The following is a 22,183-nucleotide window of genomic DNA, read 5'->3' on the forward strand; positions in this document are numbered from 1 at the left end:
GGTGCACTGTTGTGGTCACGACTGGCACTTGTTGTTCTTCGACCTTCAGTAACCCCACAACAGAAGGATTCTCTGAGAGACCAGGCAGGGTGGACAGCTGCTTAATTTCCTCTGTTTCCAAGGCAGTGATACCAAAAGCCCATCTATACCCTTTTGGGTCTTTGAAGTACCCTCTCCTGAGATAGTCTAGGACAAGGATGCATGGAGCCCCTGGACCAGTCACAATGGGGTGCTTTTGCCACTTCCTCCCAGTCAGGCTGATTTCAGCCTCCACTACAGTCAACTCTTGGGATCCTCCTGTCCCTCCAGAAATATAAATGGGTTCCACCCCTTGATACCTTGATGGCATCAGGGTACACTGTGCACCGGTATCTACTAGAGCCTTATACTTCTGTGGGACTGATGTGCCAGGCCATCTGATCCACACAGTCCAGTAAACCCGATTGTCCCTCTCCTCCACCTGGCTGGAGGTAGGGCCCCTCTAATAGTGATCATAAAATTCTCCACTTATGTCTTGTAGAAAGGGATTAGTATTCCTTATCACTGGAGCTGGAGTAAAATCAGCTCTTCCACTCCATCTGGCAACCTGCTCACCAGAGACTGAAGCAGCAACTTTCTTGTGAGGATCATCGACCATTGTTTTCATCTTCAATTCATGCACCCGTTCCTCTAGAAGTGAGGTAGGTTTTCCATCCCATTTTCTCATGTCTTCTCCGTATTCCCACAGATAAAACCATAGGATGGCCTGTGGCGTACATCTACTCTATCTTCCCTCTCGAGCAACAGGGGACCTTCTGCTCATAGCTGAGATGCAGGTCTGTACACGTGGGGAGCTGCATAAATGATCTTTCAATTGTTTGAGCTCCTGGGACAGTTTTTCCACAGCTGAAATGATGGAAGGGGTGAGATATTGTCTTTGAACTCTCAGAGCTGAAGACTCACTTCATCCACTGTTGGTGCTGCTGCTTCCGTCCAGCTCATCAATGCCAATGAACCCAGGACAGTTGGCATATGATGACAGCGTACTCTGTGTAAACTTCCGCCACATGGGTTGTGTACATTCAACTTCATCTGGATCTACGGGTGCATCCCCACCAATCAGGCCTACAATAGATCATCTCTAGAACGGCTAATTCCCTCAGGGACTGGATGCCTCTCTCTATCGTGGTCCACTTGGGTTGGCGACATATAGAACCAAAGAATCATAGAATCGTAAGGGTTGGAAAGGACCTTAAGAACATCTAGTTCCAACCCCCCTGCCATGGGCAGGGACACCTTGCACTAAACCACGTGGTCCAAGGCTCTGTCCAACCTGGCCTTGAACACTGCCAGGGATGGAGCATCCACAACCTCCCTGGGCAACCCATTCCAGTGCTTCACCACCCTCACTGTAAAGAACTTCTTCCTTATATCTAATCTAAACTTCCCCTGTTTAAGTTTGAAGCCATTACCCCTTGTCCTACCACTACAGTCCCTAAGGAAGAGTCCCTCCCCAGCATCCTTGTAGACCCCCTTCAGATACTGGAAGGCTGCTAGGAGGTCTCCACGCAGCCTTCTCTTCTCCAGGCTGAACAGCCCCAACTTTCTCAGCCTGTCTTCATATGGGAGGTGCTCCAGCCCTCTTATCATCCTCGTGGCCCTCCTCTGGACTCACTCCAACAGCTCCATGTCCTTTTTATGTTGAGGACACCAGAACTGTACGCAGTACTCCAAGTGAGGTCTCACGAGAGCAGAGTAGAGGGGCAGGATCACCTCCTTTGACCTGCTGGTCACACTTCTTTTGATGCAGCCCAGGATACGGTTGGCTTTCTGGGCTGCAAGCGCACACTGCTGGCTCATGTTAAGCTTCTCGTCAACCAACACCCCCAAGTCCTTCTCTGCAGGGCTGCTCTGAATCTCTTCTCTGCCAAACCTGTAGCTGTGCCTGGGATTGCCCTGACCCAGGTGTAGAACCTTACACTTGGCTTGGTTAAACTTCATGAGGTTGGCATTGGCCCACCTCACAAGCGTGTCAAGGTCCCTCTGGATGGCATCCCTTCCCTCCAGCGTATCAACCGAACCACACAGCTTGGTGTCGTCGGCAAACTTGCTGAGGGCACACTCAATCCCACTGTCCATGTCACCGACAAAGATGTTGAACAAGACAGGTCCCAACACCGATCCCTGAGGGACACCACTCGTTACTGGTCTCCAACTGGACATCGAGCCATTTACCACAACTCTTTGCGTGGGGACATCCAGCCAGTTCTTTATCCACTGAGGGGTCCATCTATCAAATTGATGTCTCTCCAATTTAGAGACAAGGATGTCGTGTGGGACAGTGTCGAACGCTTTGCACAAGTCCAGGTAGATGATGTCAACTGCTCTGCCCCTGTCCATCAGTTCCGTGGCTCCATCATAGAAGGCCACCAAATTGGTCAGGCAGGATTTCCCCTTAGTGAAGCCATGTTGGCTGTCACCAACCACCTTGTTGTTTTTCATGTGCCTTAGTATGCTTTCCAGGAGAAACTGTTCAAAGAACTTGCCAGGCACAGAGGTGAGACTGACTGGTCTGTAGTTCCCCGGGTCTTCCACCTTCCCCTTCTTGAAAATGGGGGTTATATTACCCTTCTTCCAGTCATCAGGAACTTCACCTGACTGCCAGGATTTTTCAAATATGATGGACAGTGGTTTAGTAACTTCATTCTCCAGCTCCTTCAGGACCCGTGGATGGATTTCATCAGGTCCCATGGACTTGTGCACGTTCAGGTTCTTAAGATGGTCTCGAACCTGATCCTCTCCTACAGTGGGCCTAAGGTCTTCATTCTCATAGTCCTGGCATTTGCTTTCCAAGACTTTCGTGGTGCGGTCAGAGCATTTGCTGGTGAAGACTGAGGCAAAGAAGTCATTAAGAACCTCAGCCTTCTCCAAATCCATGGTAGCCAGTTCTCCTGATAGCTTCTGGAGAGGGCCCACATTGTCCCTAGTCTGTCTTTTATTTGCTACCTATCTATAGAATCCTTTCCTGTTATCTTTTACATCCCTTGCCAAACTTAATTCTAGCTGGGCCTTAGCTTTCCTAACCTGGTCCCTAGCTTCTCGGGCAATGCTCCTATATTCTTCCCAGGCGGCCTGTCCTCGCTTCCACCTTCTATAAGCTTCTTTTTTCCCTCTAAGTTTCCTCAGCAGCTCCTTGTCCATCCATGGAGGTCTCCTGGCCCTCCTGCTGCACTTTCTTCTAGTCGGGATGCAACACTCCTGAGCACGTAGCAGGTGATCCTTGAATATTGTCCAGTAGTCTTGGGCCCCCCTGCCCTCTAGGACTGTATCCCATGGAACCTTACTGAGCAGGTTCCTGAAGAGGCCAAAGTCTGCTCTCTTGAAGTCTAGGGCAGTGAGCTTGCTGCATGCTCTTCTCACTGTCCTGAGGATCTCAAACTCAACCATCTCGTGATCACTAGAGCCAAGGCTGCCCTGGAGCGTCACATTTCCAACCAGTCCCTCCCTGTTGGTGAGCACAAGGTCCAGCATGGCACCTCTCCTCGTTGGCTCCTCTATTGCTTGAAAGAGGAAGTTGTCTTCCACACAATCGAGGAACCTCCTGGATTGCTTGTGCCGGGCCGTACCGTCCCTCCAACAGATGTCAGGATGGTTGAAGTCCCCCATGAGGACAAGGGCCTGCGAGCGTGAGGCTGCTCCTATCTGTCTGTAGAGCGCTTCATCCACAGAGTCCTCTTGATCAGGCGGCCTGTAACAGATCCCCACTGTAATGTCCCCCATTCCTGTTTTCCCTTTGATCCTGACCCACAAACACTCTGTTGGCTCATCACCCATCCCCAGGCAGAGTTCCATACTCTCTAGCCTATCACTGACATAGATAGCAACGCCCCCTCCCCGTCTGCCTGGCCTGTCTTTTCTAAACAGCCTGTAACCTTCCATTCCGACACTCCAGTCATAGGAGCCATCCCACCATGTTTCTGTGATACCAATGACATCATATTCCTGTAGCCTTGCACACATCTCTAATTCCTCTTGCTTGTTCCCCATACTACGGGCGTTTGTATAGAGGCACCTTAGCCGAGCTCCAAATGCAGCCGACTCAATGGCTGGGGCAGCTGGAACATCTCTACATCACTCCAAGCACTTATTACAGGTGCTGGCAACTGACCAGGAGTGTTGGGATGGATCAGTGCTCCCCTCCCCCAACACATCTAGTTTAAAGCTTTCTTGACCAGCCTGGCAAGCCTCCTACCAAAACAGCTCTTCCCCTTCTTTGTCAGACCAGCTCCACCAGCCTCCAGTAGATCTGGCCTCCCAAATGGAGCCCCATGTTCTAAATAGCCAAACCCCTGACTATGGCACCAGCATTCTAACCATTTATTAACCTGCCAAATGCGCCTAGCTTTTTTAAGGTCCTCCCCTTTGTCCTGGAGAATCGATGAAAAAACTATCTGAGCTCCAGAGCCCCTAACCACCTCTCCCAGGGCTCTGTAGTCCTTCTTAATGTTCTCCAGGCTACTACTATCTATATCTCTAGCACCCACATGGACCACTAGAAGGGGGTAATAGTCAGCGGGACTTACTAGAGCAGGCAGCCTCTCAGCAACATCCCTGATCTGAGCCCCTGGTAGGCAACACACCTCCCTCGAGACTGGATCAGGTCGGCAGATGGGTGCCTCTGTGCCTTTCAAAGTAGAGTCCCCTACTACTATGACCCGCTGCTTTTTCCTGGATGCACCAGTAGTGATCCTCTTTACTGGTGCATTACCAGGATGCTCATTAGGTGTGGTGGGTGCTTTCTCATTAGCCCCCTGCAGAGCTGCGAAGCGGTTCTGGGTGGGGACATCAGATTTAGGAGGAAGCCCCTTGTCGTTAATTGTCCTCTTCCTCCTTTTTTTGTTAGTTTTTCTCGTGACTAATTCCCAGCTTCCTGGGTTGCTGCCCTCCTTCTTTCCTATATGAGCAATGCTGGACGTTTGCAGCCCCTGCACAGTTTGGGCCTGGAGCAAGCAGCCCAGCTTCCTCTCAGCTTCCCTGGCATCTCTGAGCTCTCCAACAGCCTCCCGCAGCTCAGCCACCTGCTGCAGGAGGACCTCCACCAGGGCGCACCGAGTGCAGCCCTGTCCATTGTGCACCCTCGCCTCAAGAGACCAGTCGAGGCACTCTCTACACTCCGAGGTCTGCACCGCAGCCTCCCCTCTCATCGGCTCTGTCTGGGTGCCTACGCTGGCCACGGCCGGGGCAGAGCTCCCAGAGCGGGCCCTGGTCCTGAGGCGAGTGCTCACCATCCCGCTCGCTACCCGTGCGAACTGCCGCGCAAACTGCCGCGCCACGCCCTGACTGACGTGCCACGCCCTGTTTGCCCGCCCTGGTCACCGCGCTCCTGGTTACTCGCACTCCCTGGGATGGGTTTTTCCCCACTGAGGGCTGGTGCTGTCACTCCTGGCGCCGCCCCCTGTGAGTCAGCTGCTTGCATCAGCTGAGCTGCCGGCTCCTGGGCAAGTCCTGTCGAGTACTTGAGGCTCCCTCTATCACTCTTGCCGCTCCGAACTGAGGCTCCTGGACGCTGTGCTTCCCCCCGCTCCGGTGTTAAAAGCGTCCTCTCTGGAGATACTCACCTTGGCAATTCAATATAACATCATCCTTGTAGGGATACCTATCCTTCATAGCTGCCAAGAGCCACCTCCAGTGGCTGAGGATTCGTTTCTCTTTTACAATTTCTTTGTCAATTCCCCCTTCCATAGCAAGTGATCCCAGCTGCTTGGCTTCCTTACCCTTTAGTTCGTAACTGTCGGATCCATTGTCCCAGCATCGGAGCAACCAGGTGATGATGTGCTCACCTGGAAGATGGCTGAAATCTTTTCACATATTCTGCAGCTTAGTCTAGGTCCAGGATCGAGAAGTTACCTCTTCTTCTTCCTCCTCCTCTGATTCCTGTATTAATAACTCTTGTTCAGATGCCGTCCCCTGTAGTACATGCATTGGGTCTTCATCTTTCTTCACCGCACGAGTTGCTCTTTGCGGCTCTCGTTTGCTTTTCCCCTTGCTTACAGAGGCAACTGATATTGGCACAGATTGGTCCTTGGGTTTATCTGCATTGTCTTTCACTGTGGTTGGAGTGGTTGCGCTGTCTATTGCTTTGCCATCAGATTGAGAGACATCTTTTTCCTGTTCCTTACAGAGCAGGGCTCTGTAGGTGTAGGCCAAGCCCCAGCATGTTGCAGCAAGTTGTCCCTCTCTGGTATTGCCAGGATGACAGCACACCTCGTTTAAGTGTTTTACTAGTTTTTCCGGATTTCGCACTTGTTTAGGGTTGAAGTTCCAAAGCACTGGAGGGGCCCACTGGCCTAGGTGCTTGCCCATACTATCCCACACACCCTGCCACTCAGGACTGTCCAGCCTCAGAGAAGATCTCATGGTGGTCCTCTTAGATCATCATTTAACCTTAGACAAGACTGGAGCCCAACCCTGCTTGACTTTTGAAATCAGACGAAATAGGGCGTTCTCAAGGTGGTATGGCCGTGGGTAAAACACATACAGTATTTGCAGCAACATGCTGATTCCCAGCAGAAGAAGCAGGCAGGTTTCAAAGGTATCCAAAGGATATTCAAAACCTTTAGAATTCTCAAATGCTGCTGTAAATAGGCTGGTGGGGGAGCGGAGGGTGTGAAGCAATGTCCCCTTCATAGGTCGACCCTCTGGGGGGGGGGGGGGGAAGATATCTAATTGCTAAAAATTCCCATTATATGCCTCCCAAAGTATAGAGGTGATGGCTACCCTGAGAACGCATAATAGATCAATTTCATGATCAATGATTCTATTATATTACAAGTCATTACCATAAAGTACAGCAAAACGAGAGGCTTAGCCCAGTCCCCAAAGCCAATAAACACTCAAACAGCAAATAGTGGCTGCAAGTAAGGTATGACATGCTGAAACTCTGAGACCAAGCACAATTACTCTGAGAGCAAATAAATCAACATTGTGACAAGTGATTATTAATCCCAAACAATGAATGCTTATCACAAATATGTTTTGACACACTCTGGTCAGATCTGTCGTTATCTCAACCCTTCGTGCCCCATGTTGGGTGCCACCAAGGACTGTCGTGCTTTAAGCCCAGCCGGTAACTCAGAACCACACAGCCGCTCACTCGCTCCCCCCCTTCTTCCTCCCCCTGCTCCCGGAGGAATGGGGAGGAGAATCAAAGGAACGTAAATCCCACGGGTTGAGATAAGAACAGTCCAATAACTAAGGTATAATACGAAACTACTACTACTATCACTAATAATAATGATAAGGGAAAATAACAAGGGGATAGAATTTAAAACTAAAAGGGGAAAAGGGAAAGAAAACGATAAACCCAAGTGATGCACAATACAATTGCTCACCACCTGCCAAATGATACCCAGCCCGACCCAAGCAGCAATCTGCCCTTCCGGTTAACTCCCCCCAGTTTATATACTGGGCATGACGTGCTGTGGTATGGAATATCCCTTTGGCTAGCTCGGGTCAGGTGTCCTATCTGTGCTCCCTCCCAGCTTCTTGTGCCCGTCCTCACTGGCAGAGCATGAGAGACTGAAAAGTCCTTGATCGGGGTAAGCATTACTTAGCAACAACTGAAAACATCAGAGTGTTATCGGCATTATTCTCAGACTAAAGTCAAAAACACAGCACTGCACCAGCTACTAAGGAGGAGAAAAATAACTGTTATGGCTGAACCCAGGACACTCATCCTTAACAAAAACCCATTTGTTTCACTGTGTCCAGTAAAAGAAAAGCTAAACTGACCTTTGATAGAGAGTTCCTGCATATTTACCTAGGAAATCATCCACCAACACCTTACTGCTCCCAGGCCACCCTGCCTCAAACCACTAAAAATTATGGCCTTATCCTGTTGAGGCTTAAACAGTGGTGAAGGCTACAGGAGAGATCTCACAGTCAGATCTCATCACTTTCATGAAATACCTCCCTGAACATTTAGCAACATGCTATAGTACACACTAGCTTTAAGAACTCAAAGGAAACAGCACTTCTCAAACTAAACAAACCAAGTGTATTTCATGAGGCCACACCCTTCTCTTTTTGTACTACATTAGAGTATGACGTCAACAAACATGGGATTTGATGCTCAACACTCCTATCATCATCATGAATCAGCAAGAGCTGACTGTGCTACAGAGAGCCCTGTCTCACACTGATAAGACATCAAACAGAAACAGTTATCTATCTTGGAGCTTAGTGCTATTAAAAATAAATTAAAAGAAATAATAAAAATCAATAGCTATAGAATGGGTTTGATCAGTTACCACTTGACTAACAACAGCTAAATCGCATGGTTAGAGACTCACACCCTTTGCTACTGCAAGTTGTGAGTGAAGTACTGAAAAAAAGCTAAAGTTGCACTAGGCAAGCTGAGGAAAATAAGTCTACCTATCTACTCGGAAAGTACATGTAATTTTTCTCCCTCATTTACTTACCTCCGAACCTGTTCTTTTATGTTTGCACATTTGACCCAAAATATAGCCCTAACTTCACTAAAATAAAGCTTCTCTAACTCAAAACCCCCCAGCTTTCATGTAGCATCTAAACACTGTTCCGACTTCCTTCCCCTTATGTTCTCCATCTACATGTACACACACGCACACACCTCCCCCCCCCCAACACAAATAGGAAGGCTGAGGTGCAAACTAGTAAAGCAGTCTTACCATAGCATTAAGCTGGGAGTTACTGGCTTGTGTGATACCAAGGATGTTTGTTGTGTGCATCACTTCTACTGAAAAACTGGGCAGCCAGCTGGCAATTCGAGAGCCTAAGAACAAGAAATCACTAAGAAAGTCAAGCAAGAATACGAAGTTCTCAGGAGGCAAAGTACTTCTACATTTATTTAACATAAGTTTTCATATTTCCACAAGGGAAGTTCTGCAGTGCAATCCATCCCTAAGGCCTCCCAAACATGGAGATGGCTGGAGTAAATCAGTAACTGCCAATGCTCTCTTCAAACATGTCATAGTGGCTTACCAATCTGAGGGACAGAAGAGGATCAAGGAAACGACATATCCTTCTTTTTTTGTTTTAATGTTCCCATTAAAGGGAATATCAAAATAAGCCAGAGCCAAATTCAGTTCTGGAATACACGAATAACTATAGCAATTTTACTAAAAAAAGGCCAGCTTCTAAACAGGCTGAATCTGGTCCCAAAATGGGTCAGCTACATGTGGCTGGTGTCACTGAGAAAATATCACTACAAAGGGACACAGTAACTGAACAAAGTGACTGCTGCAATTGTGTGCTTAGGCTCAACAGAGCAGGGCACAGGGCCTGGCTCCCTCCTCCTTCTGCATTTCCATTTAAATAAACACAGGGTTTGCTCTGTGCCACTTCTTCTATCTCCACAGTAATTTTGCAGGTCTCCAAGCCACAGGAGTGCCCTGGGGAGGTCAGCTATCAAAAAAACAGAGTGGTGGCCTAAATCTACATGTCCTTTGGAGACCTAAAGCACCCCAAAAGTGGGAGCCAAGCAAGAAGCTATTCACCAGTCTCAACACACCTTCTCTGCCCATTATTGTCCTCCCACAATCTTCAAAGATTGCAAAACCAGCACAGATGAACGGGTCACTATGTAAGTTTGCAGCATCCCAGCAACATAGAATCATACAATCACAGAATGGTTTGGGTTGGAAAGGACCTTAAAGCTCATCTAGTTCCAACCCCCTGCCACAGGCAGGGACACCTTCCACTAGACCAGGTTGCTCCAAGCCCCATCCAACCTGGCCTTGAACACTGACAGGGATGGGGCAGCCACAGCTTCTCTGGGCAACCTGTGCCAGTGTCTCACCACTCTCATAGTAAAGAACTTCTTCCTAATGTCTAATCTAAATCTACCCTCTTTTGGTTTAAAACCATTCCCCCTTGGCCTATCACTACACGCCCTTGTCAAAAGTCCCTCTCCAGATTTCTTGTAGACCCCCCTTTAGGTACTGGAAGACTTATAAAAGTCTCCCTGGAGCCTTCTCTTCTCCAGGCTGAACAAGCCCAGCTCTCTCAGCCTGTCTCCAGAGCAGAGGTGCTCCAGCCCTTGGAGCATCTCCATGGCCTCCTCTGGACTCACTCCAATAGCTCCATGTTCCTCTTGTGTTGTTGCTCCCAGAGCTGGACGCAGGACTGCAGGGGGGCTAGGGAGGTGGGGTGTCTCTCCAGAGCACAGCAGAGGGGGAGAATCCCCTCCCTTAACCTGCTGCTCATGCTGCTGGGGATGCAGCCCAGCACACAGGGTTTTCTGGGATGCAAGTGCACACTGCCAGGTCATGGTGAGCTTCTCATCAACCATCAGTCCTTCTCAGGGCTGCTCTCCACTCAGTCTCTGCCCAGCCTGTGTTTGTGCTTGGGATTGCCTCGACCCAGGTGCAGGACCTTGCACTTGGCCTTGTTGAACTTCATGAGGTTTGCTTTGAGAGTACTTATAACACACCACCGAAAAAAAGAAAACCCTGTTCTGGTTACATGATTCCTTCTAAGAATAAGCTTCTGTGGCTAACCAAGCATTGCAAATTTCTTGTAAATTGAGTGGCAAATGGACTTTTGACAACTTCCCATTAGCTAGGGGATAGGGGAAAGATCAACTTTAAGACCATACCACAGAGGTTTTTTTCCTCTTTGACTGTCACTGATTAACTGCCACTTGGTAACAAAATAAGACACATGAATTTCCCATGCTGCTCATCAATATGGCAGGCAATGAATAAATGCCAATATTAAAGCTGCTAAGCACAACACATCAAGAAAAAGGGAGCACTTGTACAAAATCTTTCAAGAAATCTCTGCAGCTCTGGACAACCTCAGAGACACATATCTGAGCTCTTGCAAAAGAACCATAAGATATACATGTTTGACAAACATATGCAGAAGCATGGTTTGAGTTTCAACTGAAGCATGGACAGAATGCCCTTCTACAGAAGGCTGTTCCCTTCATTATTTGCAGCACCACATGTCAAATCTGCTTAACTCACCATCAAAGTGGAAGAAGTGATTATGTTGGTTCAAGCGTGGTCTGCCTTCTCCTACTGCCACGGGGCCCAGGTTCTCATCCAGATTTTCCCTTTGGTGATCCTCCCTCACATGATGGCTGTCAGTGATATTAAGAGACATTCTGCAGGTGGGGCAAGATGTATCTTGTTCCAGCCAGGACCGCAGGCATGAGCTGACAGGAAAACAGTAATAATATGGTGAGCTTGCAGCATTTTTCCAAGACACCAGTATCACGAGTACATCAAGCAGCTGTAGCAGATTCTGCACAGAACATCAACGCATGGACTGCTCAGAGATAATTTGTGAGGTACACTTGATGAGCTCCCGATGGCTCTGGCATAGGTTTCTCATTTCTTTCAGCTGAAAACACTCAAGTGTTCACTTTTTATAAATAAGCATGCAGATTTATTACAAACTTAAAACACTCTGAGTTTGTTGTCCCTCTAGCTCAGAACAAGCAAGTTTTGCCTGGAAGGGGGAACAAAGCATTTCTCTTCTCTCACCATCTCCAACTGAAAAAGGAAAAAATCAAGCTGGACAAATATTTAATATACACTAACACATTTCTATAGCAGTTCTGACAGTGTGATATGGCAATGGCACCCCCAAAGTTTTTCAAATATCTTTTCAATGCTATCAATACCCAAATCACCACCAAAGTAAGTACCACTCTGGGAACTCTCTAAACAGATTTATTAATGAGTGCTGTGCTATTTACAATGCTTACTTAATTCTGAAGATTTTCTGTCTTGCAGAAAGTGAGAAGTGTTTGAAATGCAGGTTTAAACACTCAGAGCTGTGCTTACTTTTTGATTCACACTGATATGACCCAATTGTGGTATTTATTGGTGAGTTAAACCTAATTTTCAGTATGAAAGAACTGAACTTCAGAGAACTGAACACATCTCTATATTACAACACATACTTCACACTTGCAGGGTGGATTTTGTTCCAGCAGAAGCTCTCAAAACAGTTTAGAAAGGTAGAGAATCATAGAATGGTTAGAGTTATAAGGGACCTTTAAAGATCATCTAGTTCCAAGCCCCTGCCACAGGCAGGGACACCTTCCACTAGACCAGGTTGCTCTAAGCCCCATCCAACCTGGCCTTGAACACTGACAGGGATGGGGCAGCCACAGCTTCTCTGGGCAACCTGTGCCAGTGTCTCACCACCCTCATAGTAAAGAATTTCTTCCTAATGTCTAATATATATCTCCCCTCTGTCAGTTTAAAGCCATTCCCCCTTGTCCTGTCACTACATGCCCTTGTCAAAAGTCCTTCTCCAAATTTCTTATAGAATCACAGACTAGTTTGGGTTGGAAGGGACCTTCAAAGGTCATCTAGTCCAACCCCCCTGCAATGAGCAGGGACATCTTGAACTAGATCAAGTTGCCCAGAACTACAATCCAGCCTGGCCTTGAAGACATGCAAAAAGGTCAAATAAACTTGTTTCCCAAATTGTGTATTTGCAAATAGAGTAAAGGCACAAGATCACAGGTTTAGGCTGACAGAGCAAGGAAAAAAACCTAATTGCAGGACTATAGCAAAGTCAAGGATATGAACACTCCATACAGTTCCTGAAGCTGTAGCCTATAGACACATTGCCATAGTGTTCTCCGTCATATTTACATTGAGGGATATGCAGTGTTCAGAAATTACAATGATGGGTTTCCCAGAACCAAAGCACTACAGTAAAAATCTACCATCTTGGTCATCAGCACAGCCAGCATGTTAGCACTGTCAATGCTGTCCAACTTCATCTCCATCACCACAGCAAAACCACCCTGCACACAGCAAACTCAAACCTCTGCTAGAGTTGTACTCAAAAGGTCACCTGTGAAACATGCAGAGTGACCCAAGCTACCACCATGCTGGTGCTCCTCAATGGCTCAACCACCGATGCTGGAAGGGGCACGAACCCCTGTCAGGCTGCATCAGCACCAAGCCCTAAAGGCTTGCAGTAAGCCAGCTATGGTTATACCCATTTTGTACCACACAGGCAGAAGGGCTTGGTTGCCTGCAGCATCTCAGTAGAAGGATGACTAACAACAGGTCATTGCCATCAACACTTCAGAGCAACAACTCTTTTGAAACTGACAGCTTCCTAAAAGATAAAGGAAAGGGTTTTAACAGAGTCTAAAAGATTCAGACACCTACTCCCAATAAACTTCCTCAATACTTAGGCACAGAGTTCATCTCAGCAATGTGAATCTTCGCTGTCATCTTCTCTTCTACTCCAAATAAATGGTCATGAAAAAGAATGCCCTGTAACTGAGAATGAACGCAATGTTTAGCCTATTGGCAAAATCACCAGGCTTTTATGAGGAGAGAAACCATTCTTAGGTTATAAATAAGGTTGTTAATTACATCTGGTTTTACATGCACATGTAAGTCATACGCTGTAACAGGTTCCCTCCCTAAATGCACAAAGGAGGTAAGTGTAACTTAAGCTTCAGAAAAAAACACAGAAGCATCCTTTTAGATACAGAGAAAACAACTCTGAAGACCTTGGGCTTCTCAAGTGCTCAGTAGCTGATTAAATATTCATATGATTCAGTAGCATTGGAAGAGGAGTCTGCTACAGAGACACATTATCTCATTAAAGACTTCTTGGAACACAGATAAATATTTATGGCAAAGGTTGTCACAAATGACAACAAATTAGCACACAGATTATAACCTCTGGTTTGACGGTTACCAGAAAAGTAAAAAGCTATTTGCAGAAAGTAACTTGCTCATATGGCAGAACAGGGACAATCTAATGGACCATACATGTTAATCACATGGAACTTGAGAAATTCCCAATTCGATCCCTATATCTCCTTTCATTTTTAAGCACAAGTATGAAAATGTAAGCACTGCTACAGAAAATCTAAGAAAAGCACATCTAGCACAGTACACTGTCTCCACAAGCACCTGCTACTATTCACTACCTGAGTGTAAAACACAGTAGAGAGATCCTTTGGCCAAAAGCCTCCCAGTTCCAACTACCAGCTTCTTAGGGACCTCTTCAACTAATTTGGTCAACCTCCTTTACAGCCCAGATGGACTGATCACACCATGAAATCATTTAATCAGACCTGTCCTTCACAACTGTCCTTGGGGCCTCATCACCATGCAAGGATGCACTATATAAAAACATTCCCTGTTCTCTCTTAAAAGCCGGTATCTGAAAGTTACTTAAGGATCTAACTCCAATTTTTCTTCCTCACCTGAAAAATCAACACACCCTCATGGATAAAGTAAGGAGAAAAAGAGTGTGTTTTACCAAGCAGTTACACAGCAAGGCAGGGTACAGACTTGTAACTGAAATAGCATAACTCAACACTACCTACCCATTTGTTGACAAGATACATGCTCTTAGTTTGGGGGGTGAAAAGAATGCACCAGGTGAAACAACTCAAACATGGAAACAAATCATGTGAACATGACTTGTGCTTTGTTATTAGAAGCAGACCAAGATGACCCGGGCAGTAAGCATGCACAGCTTTACTGATGGTTCATTACTTGTCATCCTGCTGTAACTTTCAGACATGCTGTTGTGGTTTAAGCCCAGCCAGTAACTCAGAACCATGCAGCTGCTCACTCACTCCCCCCCTCTTCTTCCTCCCCCCGCTCCTGGAGGGATGGGGAGGAGAATCGGAAGAATGTAACTCCCACGGGTTGAGATAAGAACAGTCCCGCAACTAAGGTATAATACAAAACCACTACTGCTACCACCAATGATAATAATGATAAGGGAAATAACAAGGGGAGAGGATACAATTGCTCACCACCCACCGACCGATAACCCAGCCCGACCCGAGCAGCGATCCGGGCCTTCCAGGTAACTCCCCCCAGTTTCTATACTGGGCATGATGTACTGTGGTATGGAATACCCCTTTGGCTAGTTTGGGTCAGGTGTCCTGTCTCTGCTTCCTCCTGGCTTCCTGTGCCCCTCCTCCCTGGCAGAGCATGAGACTGAAAAGTCCTTGATTGGAGTAAACATTACTTAGCAACAACTAAAAGCATCGGTGTGTTATCAGCGTTGTTCCCAGGCTGAAAGTCAAAAACACAGCACTGCACCAGCTACTAAGAAGGAGAAAAATGACTGCTACAGCTGAACCCAGGACACATGCCATAGCTCCCTTCCGTTCTACAGTCAGGTGCACCCTCTCTGGCCCCAGAAACGTACTTGTGGAAGAAGTGCCCACAAGGGAGTTTGCGTGCAGATTGCATGGAGTCCCAGCAAATGGCACAGTCATCATTATTGGCTGCTAGCTCCTCCGGTGTTGCAACTGCAAACCTACAAAGAAGAAAAAGGAAGAAACAGAAGTAATGACTACACCAGCTGAGCATGGCCTCCTGTCTAGAGGATCCTGCACTGAGAAAGCCTTATCCTCCTTGATAACTTTTCCTTGGGAGAGGTGTGCCAGCAGGTTTGCTATTTTTTTCCGTAACTCAGACTCACACTAAAAAGTAACACAAACACACTAATCCCTCCCATGCCTTCTGACAGGCACACTTTTTTGCACACCTCCACATATATCCCAAGTGCAGAAAGCTTTGACTTAGTATCTTCTAAGAAGTATGATGAGGTTGAGAACCTCAAGTTATAATCTGTCTAGATTTGGCTTATGTCATTTTTCTAAATGAGTTTTAATAGCTGTACCCATTAAGATGTCTTCTTGGGATCATAAGCATTTATGGTCTGACTAATTTCTTTTTTTTTTTAAACAAAAACCAAAAAACCAATAACAAAAAAACCCAGCACCGAAACACAGACAATATAGAGATGAATTGTATAACAACATTTCATAGTATTGCTGGTGGGGAATATAAGTGAAGAACAACTACACAAAGGCAGGAAGTTCACTGTCATTGGCAGCTTCAAGAAGCAGCTAGAATGTGGTTCTTGGAGAAAAATCAGAATGTCGAAAACACATCAAGTGGCTCAGACAAGAAGTCTGAAGCACCTGCAACTCAAACAGCTTTATGAACAGCTTAAAGGAGTTTAGTGGCTGCATCTTACTGAAAAGAAACAAAGCTTTATGGAAGAACTTTATTATACAGCTCATAACCTGATATCACAGCCACTAAAGGACTTATGACAAAAAAACCACTCGGGAATTTCTAGAGAAGTCTGTCTTCTTTCTCCATTTGGACTACAGCAGCAGGCATCAGAGCTAGCCAAACCCATGGAAGTCTACAAGGAAAATGGTACAGCAACATACAAAGAGAGTAAAACTCGCTGTTGCTCTTAAAATTATCATCGTGGTTTAAGCCCAGCCAGTAACTCGGAACCATGCAGCCGCTCGCTCACTTACTCAGTCCCCCCCTCCCTTCTATATCCCCCCGCTGCCGGAGGGATAGGGAGGAGAATCGAAAGAATGTAAATCCCACAGGTTGAGATGAGAAAAGTCCAGTAACTAAGGTATAATACAAAACCACTACTACTACCACCAATAAAAATAATGATAAGGGAAATAACAAGGGGAGAGGATACAATTGCTCACCACCCGCCGCCCAATACCCAGCCCGACCCGAGCAGTGATCCGGCCCTCTGGGTAACTCCCCCCAGTTTATATACTGGGCATGGCATGCTGTGGTATGGAATACCCCTGTGCGTAGTTTGGGTCAGGTGTCCTGTCTCTGCTTCCTCCCAGCTTCCTGTGCCCCTCCTCGCTGGCAAAGCATGAGAGACTGAAAAGTCCTTGATCAGGGTAAACATTAATTAGCAACAACTAAAAACATCAGTGTGTTATCAGAGTTGCTTTTATGCTAAAGTCAAAAACACAGCACTGCACCAGCTACCAAGAAGGAGAAAAATGACTGCTACAGCTGAAGCCAGGACAGTATCTACCCTTTATTCCATACTATTCACGTCACGCTCAGATCGTATTTTTTTAAAATGTACCACTGCTTTTTGTCTCATATATATATATACACACACACATACACGAACACAAAGAGAAAGAGATGTCATTCCTTAGTCCATGGACCAATCCCTATAAAGCTGCTGAATTCATTCAGTCCATGATGTCAGGCTCCATCTGTTGTAACAGTCTTTCAGGGCAGGAAGGACGGTGTGTAGTGTTGGGTTGTTGCCTGCTGATGACACTGCCAAACTCATCTGGTCACTGCTGAACTCGTCTGGTTTCCTCAAAATTCATTCTTTGTTGAGGTGATGATTGGAAGGAAGTCAGGGTCAGTTGCTGGCGACCTGAAGATATCTAGCTGGTGGGCTATAAAAGTGTTAGAGAGCAGGCAACAGCATGCAACTGAATTCATTGGTTGCTTTCCCCAAAATTAAATCCTCTTGAGGTACACATCGGACTTCCCCATCTTCCCGCATTACCCACCAAGTATATCCAGGTCCCTGAGCAAAAGCAACCCCACGAGTGGGTTTGCCTTTACCTGAAGCAGGAATAACCCAGACTGTCTTCCCCTGCAAATACTTTATGTGCACCACAGGAAATTTATCCCCCTCTACAGTACGTAAAAGTTCTGATTGGGCTGGGCCAGCCCTGTTGGCAGATCCCCTAGTGTTGACCAACCAGGTGGCTTTTGGTAAATGTGTATCCCAGTGTTTGAAAGTCCCACCACCCACTGCTCTCAGGGTAGTTTTTAACAGCCCATTGTACCGCTCGATTTTCCCAGAGGCTGGTGCATGGTAGGGGATGTGATATACCCACTCAATGCCATGCTCTTTGGCCCAAGTGTCTATAAGGTTGTTCCGGAAATGAGTCCCATTGTCTGACTCAATTCTCTCTGGGGTGCTGGGTCGCCACAAGACTTGTTTCTCAAGGCCCAGGATAGTGTTCCGGGCAGTGGCGTGGGACACAGCGTATGTTTCCAGCCAGCCGGTGGTTGCTTCCACCATAGTAAGCACATAGCACTTGCCTTGGTGGGTTGGTGGGAGTGTGATATAGTCAATCTGCCAGGCCTCCCCATACTTGGACTTCAGCCATAGTCCTCCATACCAGAGAGGCTTTAACCATTTGGCTTAACTGCAGCACATGTTTCACATTTGTGAATAACCTGGGCAATAGTGTCCATCATTAAGTCCACCCCTCGATCACGAGCCCATCTACATGTTGCATCTCTGCCTTGATGGCCTGAGGTGTCATGGACCCACCAGGCTAAAAATAATTCACCCTTATGTTGCCAATCTAAGTCCATCTGAGCCACTTCAATCTTAGCAGCTTTATCCACCTGTTGGTTGTTCTGGTGTTCCTCAGTGGTGTGACTCTTGGGTACATGGGCATCTACGTGGCGTACCTTCACCACCAGTTTCTGCACCTCGGCAGTGATATCTTGCCACAATGCAGCAGCCCAGATGGGTTTACCTCTGTGTTGGCAGTTGCTCTGCTTCCATTGCTGTAACCACCCCCACAGGGCATTTGCCACCATCCATGAGTCAGTTTAGAGATCAAGTACTGGCCATTTTTCTCGTTCAGCAATGTCCAAGGCCAGCTGGATGGCTTTCACCTCTGCAAACTGCAAACTGACTCTATTCACCCTCACTTCAGCAGTTTCTGCAACTTGTCCCAGGGGACTCCATACAGCTGCCTTCCATCTCCAATGCTTTCCCACAATAGGGCAGGACCCATCAGTAAACAAGGCATATTGCTTTTCACTCTCTGACAGTTCATTATATGGTGGGGCCTCTTCAGCACGCGTCACCTCCTCTTTTGGTGACATCCCAAAATCTTTGCCCTCTGGCCAGTCCATGATGACTTCTAGAATTCCTGGATGACTGGGATTTCCTATTTGAGCTCATTGTGTAATTAGTGCGGCCCACTTACTCCATGTAGCATCAGTTGCATGATGTGTAGAGGAGACCCTGCCTTTGAACATCCAGCCCAGCACAGGCAACCGGGGTGCCAGGAGAAGCTGCGCTTCAGTACCAATCACTTCTGAAGCTGCTCGAACCCTTTCATAGGCTGCCAGTATCTCTTTTTCAGTAGGAGTATAGCTGGCCTCAGATCCTTTATATCCCCGACTCCAAAAGCCGAGGGGTCAACCTCGAGTCTCCCCTGGAGCTTTCTGCCAGAGGCTCCAGGTAGGACCATTCTCCCTGGCTGTGGTATAGAGCACATTTTTTACATCTGGCCCGGCTAAAAAAGCTTGTGCTTCTTTCATGTTAGTTGGTGGAGACATTGCTGTTATCTTGTTGATCACATCTGTTGGGATCTGTTGACGTCCATCTTGCCATTTTATTCCCAAAAAGTCAATCTCCTGTGCAGGTCCCTTGATCATACTCTGTTTTATGACAAGAGCAGTCTTCAGAATGATTTGGATTATCTTCCTCCCTTTCTCAAAAACAAGTTCTGCTGTATCACCCCACACAATGATACCATCAATGCACTGAAGGTGTTCTGGAGCTTGCCCCTGTTCTAGTGCAGTCTGGATCAATCCATGGCAGATGGTAGGGCTGTGTTTCCACCTCTGGGGCAGTCGGTTCCAAGTGTACTGGATGCCCCTCCAAGTAAAAGCAAACTGTGGCCTGCACTCTGCTGCCAAAGGAATTGAGAAAAATGCATTGGCAATATCAATTGTGGCATCCCACTTGGCTGCCTTTGACTCCAGTTCATATTGAAATTCTAAACAAGTCCGGTACAGCAGCACTCAATTGTGGCGTGACTTCAATCAGGCCACGATAGTCTACTGTTAGTCTACTCTCTCCATTAGACTTTGGCACTGGCCATATGGGGCTATTAAAGGGTGAGCGGGTCCTGCTGATCACTCCTTGGCTCTCCAGTCTACGGATCAGCTTAAGGATGGGAATCAGGGAGTCTCGGTTGGTGCAATATTGCCACCGGTGCACTGTTGTGGTCGCAATTGGCACTTGTTGTTCTTCGACCTTCAGCAACCCCACAACAGAAGGATCCTCTGAGAAACCAGGCAAGGGGGACAGCTGCTTCATTTCCTCTGTCTCCAAGGCAGCAATACCAAAAGCCCATCTATACCCTTTTGGGTCTTGGAAGTACACTCTCCTGAGATGGAAGTACCCTTTGAAGTACCCTCTCCTTGTCTATGCCAAGGATGCATGGAGCCCCTGGACCAGTCACAATGGGGTGCTTTTGCCACTTCCTCCCAGTCAGGCTGATTTCAGCCTCCACTACAGTCAACTCTTGGGATCCTCCTGTCACTCCAGAAATATAAATGGCTTCCACCCCTTGATACCTTGATGGTATCGGAGTACACTGTGCACCGGTATCTACTAGAGCCTTATACTTCTGTGGGACTGATGTGCCAGGCCATCTGATCCACACAGTCCACTAAACCCGATTGTCCCTCTCCTCCACCTGGCTGGAGGCAGGGCCCCTCTAATAGTGATCATAAAATTCTCCACTTATGTCTTGTAGAAAGGGATTAGTATTCCTTATCACAGGAGCTGGAGTAAAATCAGCTCTTCCACTCCATCTGGGAAACTGCTCACCAGACACTGGAGCAGCAGCTTTCCTGGGAGGATCATCCTTGACCATTGTTCTCCTCTTCAGTTCACGCACCCGTTGCTCCAGAGCTGAAGTAGGTTTTCCATCCCACTTTCTCATGTCTTCTCCGTGATCCGACAGGTAAAACCATAGGGTGGCCTGTGGCGTTTACTTCCTTTATCTTCTTTCTTGAGCAGTAGGGCGCCTTCTGTTAATAGCTGAGACATGGGTTGGTACGCGTGGGGAGCTGGATAGATCGGATAAATGGTCTCTCAATTGTTTGAACTCCTGGGACAGTTTTTCCACAGCTGAAATGATGGAAGGGGTGAGATTGTCTTCGAACTCTCGGAGTTGATGAATCAGGCAATCCACTGTTGGTGATACTCTGTCATTCCAGGTCATTGATGCCAATGAGTGGGCATATGATGATGGTGCACTCCGTGTAAGTTTCAACCACATGGGTCGTGTACATTCGACTTCATCTGGATCTACAGATGTGTTCCTGGCATCCGGCCTACAATAGATCATCTCTAGAATGGCTGATTCCCTCAGGGACTGGATGCCTTTCTCTATCGTGGTCCACTTGGCTGAGGGACTCCTAACATCGTCTTTGTGGGGAACCTTTCTTTCACAGTTGCCAAGAGCCGTCTCCAAAGGCTGAGGGCTTGCTTCTCTCTTGCAATCGCTTTGTAAATTCCTCCTTCCCTAGGAAGTGATCCCAGCTGCTTGGCTTCCCTACCTTCTAGTTCGTGACTGTCGGCCCCATTGTCCCAGCATCGGAGCAACCAGGTGACAATGTGCTCCCCTGGAAGATGGGTGAAATCTTTTTGCATATTCCGCAGCTCGGCTGAGGTCCGGCGTCGAGAAGTCACCTTTTCTTCTTCTTCCTCTGATCCACATAGTAGTAACTCTTGTTCAGATGCTGTCCTCTGTACTAAGTGCACTGGGACTTCATCTTTGTTCACTATACAGGTTGCTCTTTGTGCCTCTCGTTTGCTTTTGCTTACAGGGGCAACAGATATTGTCGCAAACTGGCCATTTGGTTTAGCTGCAGTGTTTGTCACTGTGGTTGGAGTGGCTGCAGTGTCTGTTGCCGGGGTTGGTGCAGCTGTTGCGCTTGGGGGTTGAGTAACACCAATAGCTGCGTTGTCTGTTGTGGTCAGGGTTTGAGTAGCTGCTGTGCTTGTCACTGGGGTTGGTGGAGCTGCTGTGCTTGGAGTTGGAGTAGCTGCTGTGTCTGTTGTTTTACCATCAGATCCAGAGACATTTTTTTCCCTTTGAAGGTTAGTACTGAAAAGGGCTCTGGAGCCTGAGGCCAAGCCCCAGCATGCTGCAGTGAGCTTACCATCTCTGGTATAACCAGAACGACAGCACAACTCCTTTAAGTGTTCTACTACTTTTTCTGGATTTTGCACTTTTTCAGTGGTGAAGTTCCAAAGCACTGGAGGGGCCCACTGGCCTAGGTGCTTGCCAATACTATCCCACACACCCTGCCACTCATGACTGTCCAGCCTCAGGGAAAATCTCTTGGTGGTCCTCCTATATCGTCGTCTAACCCTAGACCAGATTCGAACCCGATACTGCTTGACTTTCGAAATCAGATGAACTAGGGTGTTCCCAAGGTGGGATGGTTGTGAGTAAAACACACTCCGTATGTGTGCCAACATGGTGATCCCCAGCACAATCAGCAGGCAGATCTCAAGGGTATTCAAAGGCCATCCAAAACCTTCAGCACTCTCAAATGCTGTTGTAAATAGG

General features: G+C 47.3%; 1 protein-coding gene across 1 annotated transcript in view; it reads right to left on the bottom strand.

The window, feature by feature from the left end:
- The window catches only part of LOC115618943 (E3 ubiquitin-protein ligase AMFR-like), a 68,120-nt gene that overhangs the window by 13,209 nt on the left and 32,728 nt on the right, over positions 1-22,183 (bottom strand). Inside the window, exons 8-10 of the mRNA XM_030510917.1 lie at positions 15,181-15,291; positions 10,989-11,179; positions 8,688-8,791 (exon numbers count right to left, since the gene is read on the bottom strand). Of these exons, the coding sequence (XP_030366777.1) occupies positions 8,688-8,791; positions 10,989-11,179; positions 15,181-15,291 (406 nt within the window). The remainder of the gene's footprint in view (positions 1-8,687; positions 8,792-10,988; positions 11,180-15,180; positions 15,292-22,183) is intronic.

The sequence above is a fragment of the Strigops habroptila genome, chromosome W (assembly GCF_004027225.2).
Source record: "Strigops habroptila isolate Jane chromosome W, bStrHab1.2.pri, whole genome shotgun sequence".
Classification (NCBI taxonomy): domain Eukaryota; kingdom Metazoa; phylum Chordata; class Aves; order Psittaciformes; family Psittacidae; genus Strigops; species Strigops habroptila.